The 23999-nt window shown below is 39.1% G+C and overlaps 1 protein-coding gene across 1 annotated transcript in view; it reads left to right on the top strand.

The window, feature by feature from the left end:
- The window catches only part of LOC135463210 (pyruvate kinase PKM-like), a 40311-nt gene extending 20200 nt beyond the window's left edge, over positions 1-20111 (top strand). Inside the window, 4 exon segments of the mRNA XM_064740523.1 lie at positions 6161-6313; positions 7020-7186; positions 8233-8351; positions 19053-20111. Coding sequence (XP_064596593.1) covers positions 6161-6313; positions 7020-7186; positions 8233-8351; positions 19053-19378 — 765 coding nt within the window. The 3' untranslated portion in view covers positions 19379-20111.
- The last annotated feature ends 3888 nt before the right edge of the window (positions 20112-23999 follow it).

The following is a 23999-nucleotide window of genomic DNA, read 5'->3' on the forward strand; positions in this document are numbered from 1 at the left end:
AAAAAAATAAATGGTATATTTCAATTCCCTCCAACAAGTTGGTTCCCTCAATAAGTTATTTTCCTCCATGAAATTGGTTTCCTATTGGTCAAGGTATTGCTGAAAAAATGCTGTCTTGGCCAATTCTTGCCTTACAGTCTCTGTCCTCCGCCCTGTCCAAAAAAAAAAAAAAAAAAAAAGGGGGGGTTGGGGGGTGGGGGAAATAATGTTATTGTTTAATTTATTATTATATAAGATTTGTATATAACTGAAATTTTTATTTAAACAGTATTTATAATAGTGCAATAAAATATTTATAACTAATTGTAAAATATTTAAATATATAAATAAATTGTTCAACTTTTCATTTTGTTGTTTTAAATAAATTATAAATGTTACAAGATTGAGTGAACTTTACTGTGTTTCTTCACGTTATGGCCACATTTAAAAAAAGTACACTATTTAAAACATGGTCTTTTTGCTATATTCCCCCAATCAACATCTATATGCATGTAGTTCAACATCTATTTCTGTACTTTTTGGGGTTGAAATAATGTGTGTAGAAATCAACATGAACTGACCTAAGACGTGTACTTTATTTAACTGTGGTTTTGTCTTTTAGTGTTTTCATATCAGTATCTTCAAATTCCAATGAATGCATATCTTACTGCGGCTGCGCCCAACATCTGTGATTGCAAGTTAATTCCTACGTCTTCTCCATTGCCTCCAGAGTGCTCTTAACAGTTTATGCTGGAATTTGGCAATGTATCTTGTCCTGCCTTTCAAACTCTAAGCATGTTATAACTTGGTGAACCTAGAAGGAAAGTCTAGTTCTGGATTGAACCAGTCCCTGGAACCTGGATGGTAGATTTATTGCAGAATCATATAAAGGAGGGTCACTAATACATTTTTACATGGTTCCTTGTGCCAGTTTACACTCTATGAAGTGTCTAGCAGCTTGGTGATAGTCAGCTGATGACATGCATTAGAACATCCCTTCAGGCCAGGTTTCCTATCACCATAATGTTGTATTACTTAGTGTAAAGAATGTTGACAGGTGGAACATAACAGCCCAGAAGTTAATGCAGTGAAGAAAATCCAAAAGTTTAATGTGAGTGAGTGAGTGAGGTGAGATAAGAACACACAAACAAACAAACAGCTGAACGTGAAAGAATACTTTTTCAACCAACAATTTATTCCAAGCAACAAGTTATGATTCACTATACAAACTACATAAATGTTCCACTTGGTAGTCCATGCATGTTAAAAACGCAGCTGTCCTGTTATTAATTATTGACAACTCGTGTTGCTTAGAGTGAAAAATATTCCCCCGCACCAAAAAACCGAAAGTGTCTCTTTCAGGAAAAAGCGTAGGGATTACAAATATATTTCCACAATTACATGTAAATCAGATTTATGATGAAAAGTCTTCTCACAGTTAATGTTCATACCCTGTGTGCTGCACTGTCTGAAAAGAGATGAAATGTACGAAGTATTAATTTATTGGATCAAAGTTTTGTGTTGACCTTTAATGGAAATATATACAGAATACATGTGGTGATTGCATCAACTTTGCTGCAGATGCAATTTATCAAACAGGTAGTTGATAAAACAAGAAGTTTAAAAAAAGGATGTAGTGAAAACTTTAAAACTGAAACTAAATCTAAACTAAACTTTAAATCTTGAGACTACAAGTACCTTTGTACTATTGCCTTCTGTCTGAAAAGATACAAAGATACTGACATATGAATAAGATATACATAAAGACAATCTGAGATGTGTCTGGTTCATTGAGAAAATATTGTACTCAATCAATAACCAGATGCAGCCCCATTACGTTCTATGGCCCGAGGAATAACTTTTCGTAAATGATCTATGAACCTTCTGCAGAGCTGTGGCGTGATACTGCGCCAACAGTCTACAATACCGTCTATAAGCTGATCCTTTGTCTGCGGCTTGTGTTTCTTTGCCAGGTTTGTCTTCAACATTGCCCATACCATCTCTATGGGGTTGAGGTCTGGAGATTCGGGTGGTGTCCTCCAGTGGTTGATTCCATGAGACTTCATAAATTCTATAATAATATATGTAAAATTCGATGTCTTGAGAAATATATAAAAATACATTATAAAGGTTTATATATATATATATATATATATATATATATATAGAATAGAATAGATTTTCTTTCCTAGATAAGAACAAAACAGCCGAAACTGCAGTCAAAATACGCAGGTGTAGAAAGTCACTTCCTTTTTATTCCATCATTTCTCCACGTCAAAGAAATCTTACTTTCATATATATTATATATAACCAGCATTTGTTTACAGCAGAAGTTAATTTTTAGTTCTTACTTGTATAAAGGAGAAATACTACAACTTTATTCACTGATAAAAGTGATATTTCACATAGTTATATATCACAGTTTTTTTAATTGCACTCGCAACAATAAGTCATACAAGACAAGGTGTTACAGTGACTTTGTATAAATGGTTTATTTCTTCACCTTTTGTGCTTCTACTAGTGTGTTTAGGGTCGTTGTCCTGGATGAATCTGTGCCCTTCTGGATAAGTCTGTCACAAATAATTTACAAAAAAAAATAAGACCTGCATTCATAATTCGTTTTGATAATGAATATGATAAATAAAATAATGTAAATTCAAAATCACCGATAGTACTAAAATCTGGCCACTTCAGCTGAACATGTATATGCTGTTTAATGTTACATACAAGAACAGTTTTGATTTATTTGCTTTTTTGTACTTCAAACCTGATTCACATAGATGACATATGCATACGCCCATTGTAGCTCGTTTCACAAGCTTGCAATTATTATTATACTTCATGTGATTTATGACGAAAAACCAAAATTTGTAAACCTGTTTGATGAAAGGAATTAATATGTCTTCCAAAATCTTCTGGTAGCCAATGCTGTCCATGATTCCCGTGAAAATGCGAATCTTTGTGGCTCCTCTGTATGAAATTCCAGCCCAAACATGCACCTGTGAATGACATGCATGAAACAGATTAGTTTTATATATATATATAATATATATATATATATGTCCTTATTTATTACTTCCAATATCTATATAAACTTGAGTTTCACGCAAAACAACCTGTAAATTATTAATTCCAGTACATGACGTCTGGTGTTTAATGAGAAGGCAAGTGTAGGAAATTTAATTTGTTCATATCGGTTCATACATGAGTGGTTACTCGTAAAATGTGGCATCCCCAGTTGTAAGGATTTTCACTGTTACATAAATAGTACGCCCTCGGACTGATGTCATACTTTGAAAGGATGCTTGGGCTTCCACACTTTTGCGATGATGGTCTTTTCCTCCTTGTGTATAAATCGCATCCTTCCACTTCTCATAACTTCTATGGATGCCTCATCTGAAAAGATACAATCTTGAAATTCCTCATTATTAGAATAGCACATTAAACAGTATGTCAACCTTTTGACCTGGTTTTCTCGTCTTACCATTTGGCAGTACCTGAAAAGAAAAAAAATTTTTTAGTCTTACTAGTTTTTTTTTTGTATGGTTGATAACCAACTCTAAGTTCTAGCTTGAACTTTAAATTGACGTGTTGTTCCATATACGAAATGTACATGTAACCATTTAGAATCACCAGTATCCTCTGAAAGTAACTAGTAAAATAATAATATGGAAAACTTTACTGCATAGTTTTTATGAGACAGTTTATATATAATTGCCCAGTCACAATAAAAATTTATAAATTTCCATCTTTACCTGGTTTGCTTCTTACACCATCCAAGTTTGCGGACATGCAAACGAATGCATTCCGAGCTGACCTGTATCCGGAAAACATCCAGCATCCTCTGCTGAAGCTCTGCCATGGTTATGTCCCGATTGCATCGGATCCAGTGGTCGAGAGCATCGCCATGAGCCACCTTCAACTTGGATGGCCTCCCAGATCTGTGCCCATCTGCTAAGCTATGAGATGTTCTGTAAAAAAAATGTCAGTTCATTGAGCACATGAAATAAACTAGTATACCTGCAACAAATTGCCAAACTTCTTAAAATAATGTTTAAAGATGTACATATACTTTGACAATAGCACAATCTCAGATGTATTTTATTTTATTAATGTTTTACACCATACTCCAGAATATTTCACTTATAAGTCGGCGACCAACGTTACAGTTGGGGAAAACCCATAATTATATGCATGTTCACGTATATCCGGAGAGAAAGTCATTGAGTTGGACTTGAACTCACAGCGACCACACTGGTGAGAGGAACCTGGGTTATTGAGTTGCGCTGCACTCATGTGTTAATCACCTCAGCCCCAATTATTTTCAGCTTAGCTATTTACTGTATGTCTGATATTGTGTATTTATGATGCATGTAGAGATGGTAATCTGAAGGATTATGAAGAATTAAATTGATAAGAAAAAATTGTAGTCCTAAATATTTCACCAGTATTCTGGGCGCACAGTTTAGGGGTTCTTTTTTTTTAGTCAACAGTGTGTTTAATATTTTTTTAGGTGCACCTGGAATTTTTTATTTGTCAGAGAACTTGTTTAACACGACTATTTAATATTTTTGTTGTTGTTGTCAATGTGATAGTTTGAAAGTGAGTGCGGAATATAAAATGCAACCATTTTACCAGTGTAAATGTTATTCACGACAAGCGCCTAATATTCGTGTACGTTTTGTGTGTGCATTTGAAATAAATATGTACCTAAATTATTTGGAAAGAAAAACCTGAAAACTTCACTACATGTACATGTACATGTACGTCATGACACATCGACAGTTTCGGCCAGGAGATCGAGGGTCGCGACCTCTGACAGCGCCGGCAGATGCCATCGCTCTGAACATCGCTCGGTAGGTCTGCTAGTGAAGCATTCAAGCAGGAGGCCGACTGGAATCAAGCTGAGCGATTATCGCGAGTTTTATCTGCTTTAAACATTAGGTGTTTCAACAGGGCTATTCGAATTTTCCGCATGCTATAGGAAATCTCCACGGATCGGCTGGTTGCAGAGGTGGGTAAGCAAATTATACTGTGGTATAAAGACTTCATTAGCGTGGAGAATGTTTCCACCACAGAAAGTGTTGGGCCATTTATTCATCACATAATTATATAATCGTTACCCTTATTAGTTTTACATCTGGAATTACATTGGTGGACGCATTGACTAAGCCAATGTTGTTGTTTTTTTAGACACATTTACCAACATCATGTATGTGAGGTATAGCAGTTTCGTTCACAGGTGAACCAACAACTTCTACATTTATGACTTAATCTCGAGGCAATCCCGCGAACAAACACACCCGACTGCATGAGACGCCGCAGGAAACAACATAATGATTTACGTGAACTCTTCTTTTTGTGTGTGTCAGTGTGTGTGTGGAGGTGACGAAGCCTAAACATTAAACTTCGGTCATGCTTACCTGTACCGCTTGCCAAACAGGCATATGGCCTTCAATGATGGGAGAAGTCGCACACCCCGCTGCTTCAGTCCGTCTCTAATCTTTGTCGGTGACCAGTTGAAAAGCGGCCCAAGAACAAACGCGATGAGAAACCGTACACGGTAGGAAATCTTGTGAAGCTGGAAAGTAGGTACACTCTGCGTGTCGTTCGCCATGTTGCCTTTTTTCTTCTGCCGGATTACAGCACAACCTATCAGTAGTCCTGCCGAAAACTAACCACACGGCTATCACACGGCTATCACACGCGTGTGGTTGATACCACACGCGTGTGGAACGCGCACCGTAAGATCTGTTGTGTGGTCAATATGCTGTGTTTCAGAGCAAACCACACGCGTGTGATACTCGTGTGGAATGCATTCCAACTGCGGTAGTAATGCGTGTGGTATGGTGGTCACTTTTTTGTTGTACTGTACATGAAGTAACAAATCCACAAACGTTGACTTATTCACTGCCATGCTTGGTTTCCTGCATGCATAAAATTTATCGACATAATGCTGGTGAAAAATTCTCCAGTTTTTACAGTATGATGATAAACAACAGTTAGCATGACCAGACAAATGAGTATCTGTGCTGTGTGATGCTTGGTCTAACCATTGCTATGCTCTGATTGGCCAGATGCTGGACAGTATGATGATAAACAACAGTTAGCATGACCAGATAAATGGGTATCTGTGCTGTGTGATGTTTGATCTAACCATTGCTATGCTCTGATTGGCCAGATGCTGGAGAGTATGGTGAAGAAGCCGCGGCCTACGCGTGCAGAGAGCAGTGATGTGGCCAATGCTGTGCTGGACGGTGCCGACTGCGTCATGTTGTCCGGGGAGACTGCCAAGGGACAGTACCCACTGGAAGCCCTCAAGATGATGCATAAGGTGACATGAGCACATTACTTTTTCATCGTAATTCCTCAGTCTTTTCTCATATGAGTGCAGCTTTCAGTGCAATTCGTGCGCGCTTTTAATTTGATTTTGGAGGCAAAACTACATTGGTCGGATTAACCAATATCAGGGCTTCACAAAAAGTATAATTTTTTCAGGCTACACTTCAGTATATGCTTGAATAAACACCTTGCAAACACGCGAAAAGGTTGAATGAATGATTATGGCTAAACGCCATCGAAAATGTTGAAGAATTACAGTAGCAGGCTACATTGGTAACACTCTTATCTGTTTGGAAATACAATCTGTGCAAAGACGTAATTCTGTTTTTAGAGGTGCAGAATACATCTGCTGTACATCTATAAAAGTGTAAAGTTATTACGGATATTTTTGTCCTCATTTGTATTGATGTAATTTACAGGAAGACTTGGGAGGGGAGCGAAATATTATTTGACATGCCAGTTAATAAATTGACGTGCAAACATGGGGTTTCTATCATAAAGACCTTCAGTTATAAGTTTATTTCGGTGATATGATTTCCCCCACCCTTAAACCTGACCACCGTCATGAAAGTGAAAAATGAGTAAAAATCTTATCAGCAGTGAAGTGCATTGAAATATCAAAACTGGACCAAAAGCCAATCACTCAACAAGAGAATCATCATAAAAGTGCTGAATGATATTGTTTATTCTCTCACCAGATCTGCCGTGAGGCTGAATCTGCAGTGTTCCACAACCAGTTGTTTGAAGAGCTTCGCCGGGAGACCCCCACTCCAACTGACCCGACCCATACCATCGCCATAGCAGCCGTGGAGGCCTCCTTCAAGTGTCAGGCTGCGGCTATTATCGTCATCACAACAACGGGCAGGTGAGCAAACCTCTGAGTGTAGGCTGTCATTGTGTGGCTGCATTGCCTGTGTGGGACACATAAGCAGAACTTTGGTTGAGTGATAAAGTTGCTTTTATGTGGCCTATTTTACAAAGCAGTTACAAACTGCTCCTGGCATAGTTTCCTTGGCCACATATTAAAATACCGTTTCTGTCACCGAATCCAGCTCCTTTAGTTCTGCTTCAGGTGAATCCAGCTGTTATTAGTGCTTACATAACTGAGCCTAGCCTCTGTACTATCTCTCATGACTAAACTCAGCTCATGTTTATCTTTTCTCTGATGAATTCAGCTAGTGGTAGCTCTTCAGTTGCTTTGTGACTGAAGTGGTCTAGTTTTCTCTGTTCCTAGATTTAACAACCAGTGAAATAAAGTCTCTGTCTTGGCTGTCATGTTAAGAGTGAAATACAGCTCTTGCCCAGTATTAGATTTTGTGAACTTGCTCCCAGGTTTGAGTTTGACTTTCTGGTTTGAGTCAGGAAGGTTTGTCACATATGTATGGTGAATCACATTAGTTTACCCTGGGCACTCAGGTTTCCTCAAAAACATGTCACTGTCGTAAAAGCGAAGGATTCTTGAGTACACTCTTACGACTCTTGAGTACAGCTCGTTATGACTCTTGAGTACAGCTCGTTACGACTCTTGAGTACAGCTCTTATGACTCTTGATTACAGCTCTTGCGACTCTTGAGAGCAATCAGTTAAATACAATGTAGGTGTAAGTCAGTCAATACTAGCAGCAGGATGACGAGTGTGCACGTTTAGAGCATTGGACAATGAGTCCCTGTGATCTGAAAACCTTCAGCTGATCTGCATGTTTATATGATTTATTAAATATTACATTTCTAGACCTTCATCCAGCCTGAAAGAACGCTGCTCAATAAAGTAAATATATGACACACACATGTATAATAGTTAAAATAAGTAGAGAAGTATGCTTGTGTTGAACCAGTTTAACATTCTACATTCCTGGCAGTGATTCGTGCAAAGTTTTTCTAAGTTAATACATGGATGTTTACGTGTTTTCAGATCGGCCCACCTGGTGGCTGCGTACCGCCCCCGCTGTCCCATCATCACGATGACGAGGAATGCCCAGACGGCCAGACAAGGCCACCTGTTCAGGGGCATCTTCCCTATCCATTACACAGGTAAGTCTGTCTTAGCACTGTCTTCACAGGTATCTTCTGCCTTCAACCTCCCCACATGACGAAGGTAAAGAAATCCCAGGATTTTTAAGTGAGTAGTCAGTATCATGATCCATGGGAAATAGGATGGAGATTGGATTGTTTTACTTCCATATCTGTTTATTCATTCTACATGTATCATCTGTAGCTGTAGATTAGAAAGCTTATATTCCTGTATTCCTGTCACCCCTCCGATTTTCCCTGTCCTCAGCAAATTTTGGTTGTTCTCCACAGACGACACTATCATATCATTCACCCCGTGTAATAAAAGAGACTGTGCTTTTTGGACATTTTTGCAAGGAAGTCCTATTTTGTCATGCCTTCCTTTATGCAAGTCAGAAGTTGGGCAATTTGTGGGAGGGATTTTTGACAAGTTAGAACGTTTGTCCACTCGGCTACATCTAGTTTTTACGCATTTGTTTTTTGCTCACATTTTTGTGGAAAATGAGAGAAATTTGCACTGCCCAGTTGGAACACAGAAGTCAGTGATGTCATTTAAAAGCTCTTGTAATTAGGTATGGATGACAGCTGTCACTCTTCTGCAGCGACCTGGTAGGCATCCGTGTTACATGTATATAGTCTTGTTTGCTCGGAGGTCACTTTTATCTCCAATTTAAATTAATTTATTTCCTTATTTGCTCAGGCTATAACATAGTTGTCAACAGTTTTGCAGTCTGATCACAATGTTGTATCGGTGTACTGTGTTCTGTTTGTAACTGTTCTAATAATGTGTGTTAACGTTAAATGGTTAACTTGGTGCCCTTTTCGCACTGGGTGCCACCGTCACAACTTAAACATTGAGGAAGTAGGCCATGCTTTGTTCTCTACCATATTGTACCTGAATCTACTTCAGCACCACAACTGACACAAAAACAAGCCATTTGGCCCAGCTGACCTGCCTCCTGTGGCTTTGGTGTAAGCAATAAAAACTTCCTTACATTGAATGTCCCACTTTGAGTATAGAAAATGTAATACCTCATAATAGACAGTTCCATGGCTGACTTCGTAGATGACAGACTTCCAATTCCCATGGCATAGCATTCTCAGGCGTTGCGTGTAATTTGTGAATACACAACGCCATCGTATTGTTGTAGTTGTGGTTGTGGCATCCATCGTAACCATGGTAACCTAGGCCTTCACTGTTATGTTTTGCATGGTGGATGTATGGGCCGTTGTGCGATGTGTGTGGTTGTGTAGCATCTAACTGGCTTCATGGGACTTTATCTGGCTGTTTTGAGATTTAACTTTCGTACACGTTAATAAAAAACAGATTGTTTAAGATTTGTTAGCATTGATTGAAGAGGAAGATTTTTGGCTTCTAAATTCCTCCGACCCTACCCCCAAAATATTTCTTTACACTGAAATAGATTTTTAAAAAAATTTGGGTTGATATATCATTACATACATGTACTCAGGGACATGTATTTTTGAGTTACAAAAAGCCTGAAAGAATGAAGTAAATTATAAGTGTTCAAAGCATAATAGAACAGCTAGTAGATTGATGGTTCAAGATCTGGCAAAATATTAGCTACTTCAGTGACATTTGTTGTATGTGCCTGATACAGAAAATGGCTGATTCCAGCTTATGTACAATACGGTGTGCTGTCCATGAGGTCAGGGTTGATAGGAACTGTCCACTGTAGTGATTAGGGGTAACAGACTTTTGTGCTTGTAGTGTATGCGAGTGGCTTGCTGCATGTGTCTGTAATGCTTGACACATCACAATTTATCTCCCCTTACAGAGCCCCGCGAGGAAACCTGGACAGACGACATGGATAAGCGAATCCACAGCGCACTCACGATCGGTCGCGAACGTGGCTTTATTAAGGGTGGAGACCCCATCGTCATAGTAACGGGCTGGAAGTCCGGATCCGGGTACACCAACACTCTGCGAATCATCAACACTCCGGAACAGGAGGATGGGCCAATAATGGGCACACCTATTATCAAAAACTACAATGATTAGTACAGCTAGCTGGTTAGCCTATACTATGATAAGGGAACTGGGTACACATAGTGACAAACCTCCTCCGTATTAACTTATTTGAAGAGAATAGTACATTGTCTGTCAAGCATTTTTCCCACTTTCATCTGTGTTGGTTGACCTTTTGGAAATGAAAAGTTGACCCGAGAGCGTGCTCCAGGATACAAGTTGGTCTTTGCGACAGTTAGGGTCTGGTGTGCGCTAAGGGTGTATCTGTTTGTACAGATTTTTCTTATTTTTAACTTGGCCGTTGTGTTTGTGATCTAATACAAAACAGACTCAGTGTTAACAGCAAGGCTAACAACCATCTAACATGGTATCAGTAACCATAACCAATGATGATGCCAGTCTTGTGAGGATGCTGTCACCTTCTGTGACTCTGTACTGGATTCAACCTACAGAACTGAATTCCACCACTCGATGATGATAAGCGTAACTTTATGTAGAATACTGACCTACAAACTCAGCCAGCTTGTGAATATTCCATGAAACAAAATGTTTACAAAGACATGTACTTCAGAACATTATAACAGTAATAAAATGCAGCTATTAAATATTCAGAGCTCACATGCAAGGTAGTGCAGAGAGATAGCCAAGTACAATACTCTAACCTAACGGCTTTCATCTGTGAGCAGGAAATTATATTTGTCTGTATGCATAGGATGCAGGCCAAAATAAAGCTTCAGTCCACGAGTGTTGATGTAAAACTAGCAGGGCATGGTTGTTCAGAAAGTGTTCTTGAAGACTTAACACCATATTTGACATAAAGCTAAATCCTAAATTTGTAATTTGTCCAAACTTAATGGGATAATAATATGTTAAATTTAAACTAAATCTGCTGCCTGTTATACTTGGCCAGTTTACTGTACAACTGTATTGCTGTTCAGTTTCGCTCAAATCTGAAGTACACAAATATAGTACCAATATTATCATATACACTTTGAGCACCCTGGCCATGATCTTTGATAATCTAAAGAAACTGTAATACTGACTAAATAGGAAAGATGTTACTAGTATGTGGATTGTAGTTAACCTACAAAGTTGACTTACAATCTGATTTTCAGTGCATTTGTATTTGTTATTGGCCTTTCTTCAACGAACGCTCTACAAAAAGAGAATACAGGCAGAGGTTGAGAGCCTGTGCATTGATCATCAAGGAGGCTCAAACATACACAGGAATTAAACAACAGAGTTAAAGCATTAGGTAATAGGCATTAAACTGATAAATGTATAAATAAATTGTTGTAGGATAAACGTAGTACAGAAGATGCCTAGTCATAAATTGGAAAGAACTACATGTAAGTCTACATGAAAAATAGAGAAAATGGAAAATTAACACCTTGGCTTTCAAAGTTGCATTTTACGTTAAAGTGGGTGTATATGGAGTACATTTGCATGATAGTTTTATTGTGACTTTTTAGTATGTTTTGAATTTCAAATATAAAATCTTCGTCAATCCATGTTTATTTAGGACATTTTTAAACTACTGCAAACGTGTAGTTTTGTGTTGAAGTGAAGAAGCATACAATGCAGTAGTTACAGTGTTCACAGCATTTTTATTGTGTATATTTCTTCCAATATCTGTGGCTTTTACACTGCTATCTCTTGTCTGTGATCTAACAAGTATACATGTAGTCTGATACGTGATCATTCCGCTGGTCTTTCTTGTACGTGATTCATCAGAAAAGTAATGCTGATGAAAGGGCCATTCTCCACTGTGCTGTCATTCTAATCTTATTCTAAGCAAAATGCAGGCCTAGATAATTGCAACCTCTGTCATTTATGAACCAGATATTTTCCTTAAAGGAAATTGTAGTCTTAATTGGAACAAGGTCTAATGTAGAGCTATCATTAGAGACAATCTAAGTTCAATGCTTTTCAGTTTGTTATTAAACTCTAGAATTGTGCTTGTGTATTTTTATTTATTATTTTTTGGGAGGGGGGAGGGGGAGGGGGGTTATAATAATACATTATATTGTCTTCTTGTGTCAAACAAAATAGTGCTTTCTAAAATATTTTGAAATCCCAGATAAAATTTCCTCTTAAAGTCGGGAGCAAAAACAGCTTGGAGGGGGCTAAGTGTTATTGTGTAGCTCTACCAGAAAAGTTAAACATTGTTTTGCCTGGAAGCAAATTTTCTTCTGAGTCACTACATTGTATGTACCGAGATATTGTACAGGTGAAAATTGGTGTGAAATATAAATTTATTGCTTAGAATGACGCCCTTATTATTTTTTTTATATAGACGAGTTGTTTTCAGTTGCGTACGTTGAACTTTTAGTGAAGTCTGAATTGAAAAATAAAGACATCTGAAACAGAAGATGGTTATTGTTATTGAAGACTAGATATTGTTGGGAACACTTTTGTGTTGGTGGGCAGTGACTCAGCTGACCATGTGCTTCATGGTTTATATCCACTGACAGCCTGTGTAACCTGTGTTCCTATAATACAGGAATGCACACAGATTTGACGCTGGATGTTCATGCTGAATCTTGACTAAATCAGTATGATAATGGCTTTCACTAGATAATTACTTGATTGAGTGCAATGAATCCAGAATTTGTGACTGAAACGTTTGAATGCATGTACAGATGAGCGCAAGAACAGCTGCATGAAAAATGTTAAGCGTACACATTTATGGCAATTACTCTTATTCCTCAACCTTTTCACACATAAAAGAGCAACTTTCAGCACGATTTAAGCACCATTGTAGTTTGATTTTGAAGACAAAACTGCACTTTCGTGGGTTTGGTCATTTTTAGGGCTTCACAAAAATATAGTTTTATCGATCTACATAGAATAATACTTTCAGAATATGCTTGAATAAACACCATTCCATCACGCGAAAAGGTTGGGGAATTACAGTACGCGTAAATGGAATCCCCTGTTGTAATGAAGTGGTTGTGAGCCTACATATATAGGAACCTGTACACTGTCATTCAAACAGATAATACAACACTGATCTCCATCACACATAGTTCCCTGAAATTCTTGAAGCCTGTAGAAAATAAGTTTTGTTGACAGGTTTTCAAGTCCTTGAAAAATGGTTTATTCTGGGATAAGGGACCTCAAAAGTGTTTTTTATTTTCCTTAATGATTAATGTCATATTGCGGTCCGTGTGAAATGGACGAATATTTAAATTGTCAAAGTTGTTTCAGTTATACTCGACATGAACGTTTGTACTTGAAAGTATTGGAAAACCTGTGATATTTAACAGATCGGTGAAAGTACTTGAACGACATTTCCTACCACAGCTGGCAACCCTGTTCATAAACTCCAATCATTTGTGAATCATTTATTTCATCGGATGTCTCCAAAAAAATCTTCTCTTTTTCTGTTGATTTTGGTTTACCTGCACTTAACATTCCCACATGGTTCATGTATCTATTCCACATTCTTCTACTACTGACCTTCATACCACCTTGTGATGCTGACCTTCATGCGACCTTGTGATGCTGACCTTCATGCGACCTTGTGATGCTGACCTTCATGCGACCTTGTGCAATGGATGCAAAATGTTAATGACGGCTGCACATACAGAACCGCTCGTGCACCATGTAATGTCCAAGGATTTACTGTGATATTTGAATGGAAAGTCTTATATAGAGCAAAAACTGAATGTATTATTTGTGGACTGTTCATCTATACCTGTTGGTATATCTTCCAAACAAAAGGATTCCAAACATGCAACTTCATTGTCAATGACCCACCTAAAGTAGCGTAGGTAACTGTTGGTGTACCAGGCTCATTTCCTTGTTTTGCTATCTTGGTGTAACTGTCTAGTGACAGGAAACTTAAAATGGTGTATTTCATACACATATATCAAGGCCACTTAATTTTTCTTTACAAGAAACTTAAAAAGTTGACAAGAAAACTTAAGAAGTTGTTACTTTTTCAGATCAAACCAGGTTTTTTTTTTAATTTTCAGGGTGTTTGCGGTGCGTTGATGTATATTATTAAATTTCGAAAAGAACTGCATGCGGATGTATATCTGGAGTTTTCTTGGTGCGTGTATCATGGTTTTGCTGTACTGTTCTCCTGTTGGTTAATTGGATTGCAGTTTGCATGACTAGGGCAGTTATGTCGCTGCACAGGTAACTTGCTGTACAGTTTTCTTGCTGCAATGGTAACTTGCTGTACAGTTGTCTTCCTGCACAGATAACTTGATGTACAGTTGTCTTGCTGCACAGATAACTTACTGTACAGTTGTCTTCCTGCACAGATAACTTGATGTACAGTTGTCTTCCTGCACAGATAACTTACTGTACAGTTGTCTTCCTGCACAGATAACTTGATGTACAGTTGTCTTCCTGCGCAGCTTGCACTTGTTGCTTAGGCACTTGCCATATCTGTGTGACTCTCGTTTTTATGCTCATCTTAGCTGGAGAATTTTATTGTTTGTTGCCTCTTGTATTTTGCTTGCTTGTGCATCATGTTGCTTTTTAATCGTCGTTTATATTGCTTCTGCTTAGCGATGGACCTGTTTGTTGTAAGAATAGGGATATATGAATATAAAGTGACAAAAAATGCCCCAAATGACCAAACCTTTTTCATCATATGCATATATGCAGTGTCAAAGGATTGTTCACGGACGCTGGCTACTTCGCAGCGATTAGGGTGGTGGTCTACTTTAGGACAATTAACGGGTAGGGGTTTATTCTTGGCACTTGGTTTCTTCCGCAATAAACCAAACTGGCGTTGTGTAAGTGTAAAACTGGTGAGTACTGTGTTCAGTTACACCGATCAAAAAGTACTTCTTTCCAGGAAGTCATCAGAAAAAAAATGCATTCGTTATATACGTGTGTTTAGCTCGAAACTCAGTTCTTAAATTGTTACGTCAGTGCTTGTTGTTTCCTTGACACTCATTAACATACACGAAAGTTTACCTCACGGGACTCGTCATTAGCAGTTGAACAGTGAATGTTATTGTTTCCTTCACACATGTTAGCATCCACTAAAGTTTACCTCACGAGACTCGTCAATAGCGGTTGAACAATGAACGTTGTTTCCTTCACACACTTTGGCATCCACGAAAGTTTACCTCACGAGACTCGTCATTAGCAGTTGAACAATGAATGTTGTTTCCTTCACACACTTTGGCATCCACGAAAGTTTACCTCACGAGACTCGTCATTAGCAGTTGAACAATGAATGTTGTTTCCTTCACACACTTTGGCATCCACGAAAGTTTACCTCACGAGACTTGTCATTAGCAGTTGAACAATGAACGTTGTTTCTTGGACACTCGTTAGCATCCACGAAAGTTTACCTCACGAGATTCGTCATTAGCGGTTGAACAATGAATGTTGTTGTTTCCTTCACACACATTAGCATCCAAAAAAGTTTACCTCACGAGACTCGTCATTAGCGGTTGAACAATGAACGTTGTTTCCTTCACACACGTTAGCATCCACGAAAGTTTACCTCACGAGACTCGTCATTAGCAGTTGAACAATGAATGTTGTTTCTTTGACAGTCGTTAGCATCCACGAAAGTTTACCTCACGAGGCTCGTCATTAGCAGTTGAACAGTGAATATTGTTGTTTCCTTCACGAAAGTTTACCTGGTGTAAAATACAGTATCCTGACCTATTTTAGAAAATAATCCACAGATGCCATTCAAGCCCTAAACATAGATGTAGTGCGTGACCGATCCACCAGCCTCTTGGACTAACTGCAAGACATAATTTCGACTAACAAAAATTGTGATATTAACTTAATAAAGATACATAAATACATGGAATATGGAATTATCAAAGTAAATGGGAAAGTCGGTAGACAAGCACAGGTCAACAAAGGCTTCTCTTTGTGAACACGTGCTTAACTTGTCCTTCTGTACACAGCATGGTGTCAAACAGCAAGCGCTCGAACCTGGGCTTTTGGGAAATATGCGGAAATGATTTGAACCAAAATTGCATCTTTTCATGAATATAACCCTCTTTGTGTAGTGGAGCTAGACATCTTATATAATTGTTAGGAGAAAACCAGACTGTAAACTGCTTCCATTTATGCGAAGGGTTAATTACGGTCGGCTAAATGTTAATAAGGGAACCTGGTGTCGGCTACGTCAACGAGTCATATGCAGCTCTCAGAATCTATACCTGTGTGACCAATGAATGGCCAGGCGTAAGCCACACATAGTTATCTCTTCAGCTGACGAATTGAGGTTGGTTACGTCTATAGCTTAGCTCCCTGTAAGAGGAGGATTCCCGCTCTGATTGGTTCGCTCCGAATGCCTCATATTCATGCCGTACAATTACAACCGCCTTATTGTCCACAATCACAAGGATTACGGGCTCTGCCCGGTCCCCCACCCCCCCACCCGACCATAATCCATAATGATGACCGCCGTCGTATAAGTAAAATATTCTTGAGTACGGCGTAAAACACCGATCAAATAAATAAATAAACAATAATTACGGTACATGTACAATGGGGTATAGGTCTCCAGCAGCAGCTTAATTTGTCAAAGGCATGACATACATAGCAAGTGAAGAGATGGCACAGATATAATACAGCTGGCAAAGACGGACGCGGTGATTCGCGTTCTTGAACTGTTCCTTGAGACTGCATGGTTTGAGAATGCGGAATGGCCAAAACCCTGTAAGATTTTAACGTCTTTAGTGTATTTATTCCAACTGAACAGCAAGAAAGAAGATAAAAACAGGCTTAATATAAGTGTTGAGATAATTAAGCGGTTACAGATTCAAAAATTACTGTCAACAGCGCCCGATTAGAGCGTTGATTACGACGGTTCCTGAATACGGTAAAGATTTTGCGCTATTGCATCTGTAAGGTATAGCACAAGCAAATGGAATGTTACTGAATGTATAACGGGTTATACAATTTCCCTCGTGGCTGCGATACGAGTGCAAGCCGGAAATACTTCTGTTCTCTCGTAGAATGCGAGTAGGCTTTTGTACGTTATCATCTAGTTAATCCACAAATCGTCATCGGAAAAGCGGGAACAATGGACTGCATAGCTTAGAGGCACGAATTGATTTAGGCCGGAAAGGTTTCCAGCTGTTAGACATTTTCCTTGAGAGCGTTAGAACCATGCCTCTGAGCCGACAACCTTTTTTAAGCCATGCATTTGATTGAGAACTTTAAACATGTGATGACCGTGTCTGAACCGTGTCATGGATTGTCTGAACCGTATCACGACCTTGTTTACACCGCTTTACAACCTTGTCTGAACCGTTTTACGACCCTATGTTAAATACGCTATGACCATGTCGGAAGCAAGTTATGACAAAGTCAGAACCGTGTTGTGACCTTATTTGAACCAAGATTTGACCTTGTCTCATCCAAACTATGACCTTGTCTCATCCAAACTATGACCTTGTCTTATCCAAATTATGACCTTGTATCATCCAAATTATGACCTTGTCTTCCACGCTTTACTCGGTGAGTTTTATGCATATTGTTTACGTTTCAGCGATCAGTAAATTTATGGCATGTTTTGTACCATGGAAGTGTTCGCTTTGCTAAACTCTAAAAATAACTAATTAATCGGTTGATTAGCGAGTCAATCAATGACGTAATGGGAGATTGACGACTTTGCTCAGGTTATTTTGTGTTTTGTGAAGACATTTGAACACTGGATGTAATATGGGAGTGGGCGTTTTCTTTTCTATAGTTATAAATAATATAGTAATACCAGAGCAGCAAAGACAGTGTGATAGCTGACAAATTTTCACACGTGACCGGTGAAACATGGACTCTTGTTAATTTACCTCAATTAGGGTTTTGTTCTAACTGTTCACGTAAATGCAAGGGTTAGCCAACTAAATAATCACCAGTTTGCAAAGAAGTGGCCACTGGAAAGGCAGGAATGAACAACACAGGTGTTGCACAAACAAATTCTTACAGGTGGCATACATGCAGTACAAATCAACCGAGCAATCAATCGGTCAACTAAGAGAGCAATCAGTCAAGCAACTTAATCCAGCTCTTGGGTAGGACGCTAAGCTCAAGTCAACGGGATGAAATACATGTTCAATGAGGAAATTGCCCCATGCAAACACTAAGCGTAAGTCAAATGAATAAAAATGCAAGCCTACTCATGTATCGTAAGAGAACATTTGGCAATCCAGCTTGGAACCGAGTCGCGGGAAAAGGTATCGTAACTAATTTATCCATCCAACTGTTTTTATCGAAAAGATTAAAAAGATTAATCCTCTCCGGCCGCGCATGGGAAGATCTGGCAGCAACCTGCGGATGGTCGTGGGTTTCCCCCGGTCTCTGCCCGGTTTCCTCCCACCATAATACTGGCCGCCGTTGAATAAGTGAAATATTCTTGAGTAGGGCGTAAAACACCAATCAAATAAATAAATAAGTAAATAAGTCAAAAGATTAATCTTAAATTTAACAGAACTTCTGTTGTCTGCATGAGTGAGGCAAGAATGTATTGTGCTATCATAACACAATATTGTGTCACATTCAGTAGAATGTCCCGTTAGGCTAATACATGTAGAATCTTTATGTTAAATTTATAGAATTTGTGTGTTACATTTAACAGGACAATCTGCAAAAGCAGAACACATTTTAGCATCACTCCAACAGCAGACTCTCAGTTAAATTTATAAAATTCTTTTTTTGAGAGTATCTATGAATGAATGACTGTAAATTTATGTATGTTAAAAATGAGTGTTATGTTCCGTATGTCCTATCCTCCACAGAGAAGAGAGTTGACGACTGGACCGTGGACGTAGACCTCCGTATATACAAGGGTATACAGGCGGGAATGGACAGAGGGTTCATCAAACCCGGAAACCCCATCATCATCATCACCGGCTGGAAACCAGGTCAAGGGGCCACCAACACCTTCCGGGTCATCTGTGCCCCGGAACAGCTGGACCCCAACACGGAAATGGCTCCCATCATGGGGGTACACAGTGTGCCGAGTCTGTCGTCAGTTGAAGAGGAGAAGCCATCCGTGGAAGTGACGGAAGCTCCCGATGAGCCCGCGAAGACGCCGGAAAGTCCCGATGTCAAGTTCGAGTGAACACTTATGCTTGCATATGAAGCTGTTTCCAGTCATGCGTGCTAAAATCATAAGTTAATTTGCATAACATGGTGAGATGCGATGAGCAGCTGATTCGAACAGGCAGGTTTTTGTGCCGATATATAATTTCCACAAAAGTGTGCAAGTATTAATTATACTATAAACCCCTTAACCCGATAATGGTGAAACCCGACGTTGTATGTGGTTAACGGACCTCAACTCCCAGCCAAAAAGTCATTGGTATCTGCTCATTTATGTTTTTAGGGTGGTTGAGTTCATAAAGTGCTTTTAAACCTTGATAAAGTGTGTTTATTAACAAACTTATCCAGTTGATGAAAACTGCCCTACATAACCGACCTATACAGACGGCTAGTACACTTTTGAACAAGGGTATGTTGATTAACTCAAGGAAATGAATTGCATTTGTGAGTGAAAAGTAAATCCGAGCGCTTGGACGTAAAAGTCAGCTTCACTCTGGTGAGTGTCAGAATTTTAATGGCTCCATTACTTAAATGTGTTTCGTTTTAGTTGTTTTCTTCGGACGTAAAATAACGACATATGTTAAGCTTTGCTCTTCATGGTTGTCTAAAACCTTTCCTTTTAAAATTAAGCAAAGTTGCTCCGCAGATTAATTAGCCTGTTGAGTTTTGCCGAGCATTTGCCCACTGGTTTTGGAAGGAAGTGTTTTCCTAAAATAACGATAACTCTAAGAGGTTTTTGTTTTGGAGGGAGAGGAAGTAGGGGTGGGGTGGTGTGTGTGTGTGTGTGTGGGGGGGGGGGGGGGGGGCTATGTGGAAAAGCCAAATTGAGCTATTTGTTAAGTGTACCTTAAGATTCCTAGAATCTAGAATATTTACATTTTATATAGACGGTATATACGAACTGGGTTTGGAAATATGTCAAAAAAGCATAGGCAATGACAAAAAAAGGGATGTAAAATCTATAATGACAAATAATAATGTTATTTTTATTGGAGCCGGTTTCTTCGGGAAATACGAGTACCTGAGTATTGGTAGTGACTGACGTTGAGATGGTTTATGCATGTGTGCATATATTTACGTTTTTTCTTAGGTGCGCATGTGTAGTTATAATGACCGCGAAAACAAGAAAATTAAGTGTTGTTTGAAAGAAGATTGACCCATGTAGCCCTACATGGCTTTCTAGAAATTGGTAATGACTATGCCTAAATGCATGCAGAGTCACACTTCGCTGGTACTATGTGTATATGACCAGATGGTGTTGCTTGATCGATTTTTGTCAGCCATATTGGAGTACTGTTATAACAGGACTACTCCAATATGGCCGACTTGGCTGTTGTCCTGCTAGGTGATGTAACTACATGTATATCACGTGCAACCCTAGTCCGTGATTGCACTGACCTTAGATTTGGAAGGTGGTTTGGAGTTATCTATGGCTGAACAAGATTTTGCCAAAGCTAATGTCAGAGCGGTCTCTCTCTCTGGATCGACCCCTACGAACTCCAACACTGACGGTCGACAATCACACTGTTTGTTTATCTTGCTGCACCATATTTCCGTTATCTGTGTATAGTACACGTGTATGTTTAGTCCACTGATGCATTCCCGCCGATTGTTTGTTAAACCAAAGCTGTGTCACTTATTATTAGTATATAATATATTAACTTATTACGAGATTTGCCTGTTGTCTTTTTAGAGTTACCTCCCCTGAAAATGTATACATGTTTTTACGTTTATTTTATTTGAATGAGCTAGTGCCATGACATTTTAAAGCTGTTTACATTTTGTTTTGTACTGCCATATTTAAAACCCAGCCTCCTTCGATTCTTCACATTTTCCCAGTGATGTTCTAGACGCGTTCTTTAGAACGCTATATTTCTTTCACAAATCTATTTGTTCCGTTTGAGTTGATTGATGCAATTCGCAATGTAAGCTACACCGGAAAACTCTGAAACTACTGTTTTACCCATGCGCCGTTTTAGCGCTGTACTGTTTTATCTCTGTGCCGTTATCTCTGGAGATGTACTGCTTACTTACTTTGTTATGTTACAAATCATGCAGAATAAACATGGCTGGCCTCATGAGACTTGTCAGTAGCAGTTGAACATCAAAAGTTGCACGAAAATGTTGCTTCTCAAAAAAAAGAAGGAAGTATATTACATCTTACAAGACTGTATGATATGCTCACACAACTGGATTTGTCTTAGTTGATTGATATCGTAGGCCTACCTGCCCTCGCCACAAATACATCATGCACTGTGTATCGGACATACAGCCTGACTTAAAGCCGCGGCATAACTAGCGGGTGTTGGATTCGAACTCATCACCTCAGTCCTGGAGCGAAGGCCACAGTACGCAACAGCAAGACTCTTTATGGGCATGTGATCTGACGATCAGAGGGTATACACACGCCAGGTAATCTATGTAACTTATATAAACCCGTTTCTTAAATAAATATACCGCATTTCACCTAAAGTTTAGCATTTTTAAGCCCCACATTTAGCTTGATTTTGGTATGTTTATCTACTACAAAATCTGAAGTGTTGGCATCAAAAGTATCATTTTAAAACCTTGAAGGGTATGTGCTTCTGGAATTGCATTTGTACTTACCAAACTTTACGTAAAATACGGTACCGGGCTGTAGAAAATGAAACGCCGTCAGTTATATGGGTAGAAGAAACTGAAGTGCACCGATATCCTTTCACGTGTTAAGCAAATATTTTTGCCCACCAAACAAATTCCGCGTGAAATTCATGCAAGCCAAAAGCACACTATAGAGCGAGATTTGAGAATTGCAGGTTATCAGGCCTGTGTCCCTATATCCCGCCATACTCCTTACAGTGGATGCTCTCTACATTCGCTTTACGTTACTGCTACCACTAGCAAAATTTGTACAGAAATCTTGAACAACTTCGAGGTCACTGGGGTCACCGTGATGAGGCACGAAGTGATCTCAGAAAACACAAAAACTCTCTCAACCTTTAGTTCCAATAATACTTCAGTTTACACACATGTATTCCTTTTATCTAAAGTATGCAGGACATGATTTTAACCAACACATGAATTAATTTTAGTGACGAATGCTGATTAAACAGTTAGGGTCAGGAAACCAGTGGTGAAACTAAGTCTAAGCAAGCCTGTGTGCGACAAAGATACAGTCTGTTTAGTGAATGTGATGGCCGTCCCGTGAAGCGAGCACAGAGCGGGACATGCGCTGTGAGGAGTATGATATCCTGCATGGCTTAAGTGCATTTGTTTTTGAGGACAAGTGATCCCAGTGAACATCACAAGACCATCAGGACAGCCATGTGGACGTTGTCTACTGTTTCATGCCAACACGTTCCCAAAACTACAGCCAGGAACTTCACATTACAGAACTATATCTTTGTTCTGGAAGATAAGTGATTCCAATGAACGTCATCACATTACATGAACTATAGCTTTGTTCTGGAAGACGAGTGATGTTTATCATACAAGACCATCAGGATAGCCATGTGGGCGTTGTCTCCTGTTTCATGCCATCACGTTCCCAAAACTACAGCCAGGAACTTCACATTACAGAACTATATCTTTGTTCTGGAAGATAAGTGATTCCAATGAACGTCATCACATTACATGAACTATAGCTTTGTTCTGGAAGACGAGTGATGTTTATCATACAAGACCATCAGGACAGCCATGTGGGCGTTGTCTACTGTTTCATGCCAACACGTTCCCAAAACTACAGCCAGGAACTTCACATTACAGAACTATATCTTTGTTCTGGAAGATAAGTGATTCCAATGAACGTCATCACATTACATGAACTATAGCTTTGTTCTGGAAGACGAGTGATGTTTATCATACAAGACCATCAGGATAGCCATGTGGGCGTTGTCTCCTGTTTCATGCCAGCACGTTCCCAAAACTACAGCCAGGAACTTCACATTACAGAACTATATCTTTGTTCTGGAAGATAAGTGATTCCAATGAACGTCATCACATTACATGAACTATAGCTTTGTTCTGGAAGACGAGTGATGTTTATCATACAAGACCATCAGGATAGCCATGTGGGCGTTGTCTCCTGTTTCATGCCATCACGTTCCCAAAACTACAGCCAGGAACTTCACATTACAGAACTATATCTTTGTTCTGGAAGATAAGTGATTCCAATGAACGTCATCACATTACATGAACTATAGCTTTGTTCTGGAAGACGAGTGATGTTTATCATACAAGACCATCAGGACAGCCATGTGGGCGCTGTCTACTGTTTCATGCCAACACGTTCCCAAAACTACAGCCAGGAACTTCACATTACAGGACTGTAGCTTTGTTCTGGAAGACGAGTGATCCCAATGTTTATCATGTAAGACCATCAGGATAGCCATGTGGGCGTTTTCTACTGTTTCATGCCAACACGTTCCCAAAACTACAGCCAGGAACTTCACATTACAGGACTGTAGCTTTGTTCTGGAAGACGAGTGATCCCAATGTTTATCATACAAGACCATCAGGACGGCCATGTTGGAATAATGCCAACGAGTTCACAAAACTACAACCAGCTTTCCTATCAGTGAAAGGAAATGTGCTCAAGGACCTAACATTGTATTTGTTCTGGCAATTTCAAGGACAATACATTGAAGTACAAGGCTTCACCC

Source organism: Liolophura sinensis, chromosome 2 (assembly GCF_032854445.1).
Source record: "Liolophura sinensis isolate JHLJ2023 chromosome 2, CUHK_Ljap_v2, whole genome shotgun sequence".
In the NCBI taxonomy this organism is placed as follows: Eukaryota; Metazoa; Mollusca; class Polyplacophora; order Chitonida; family Chitonidae; genus Liolophura; species Liolophura sinensis.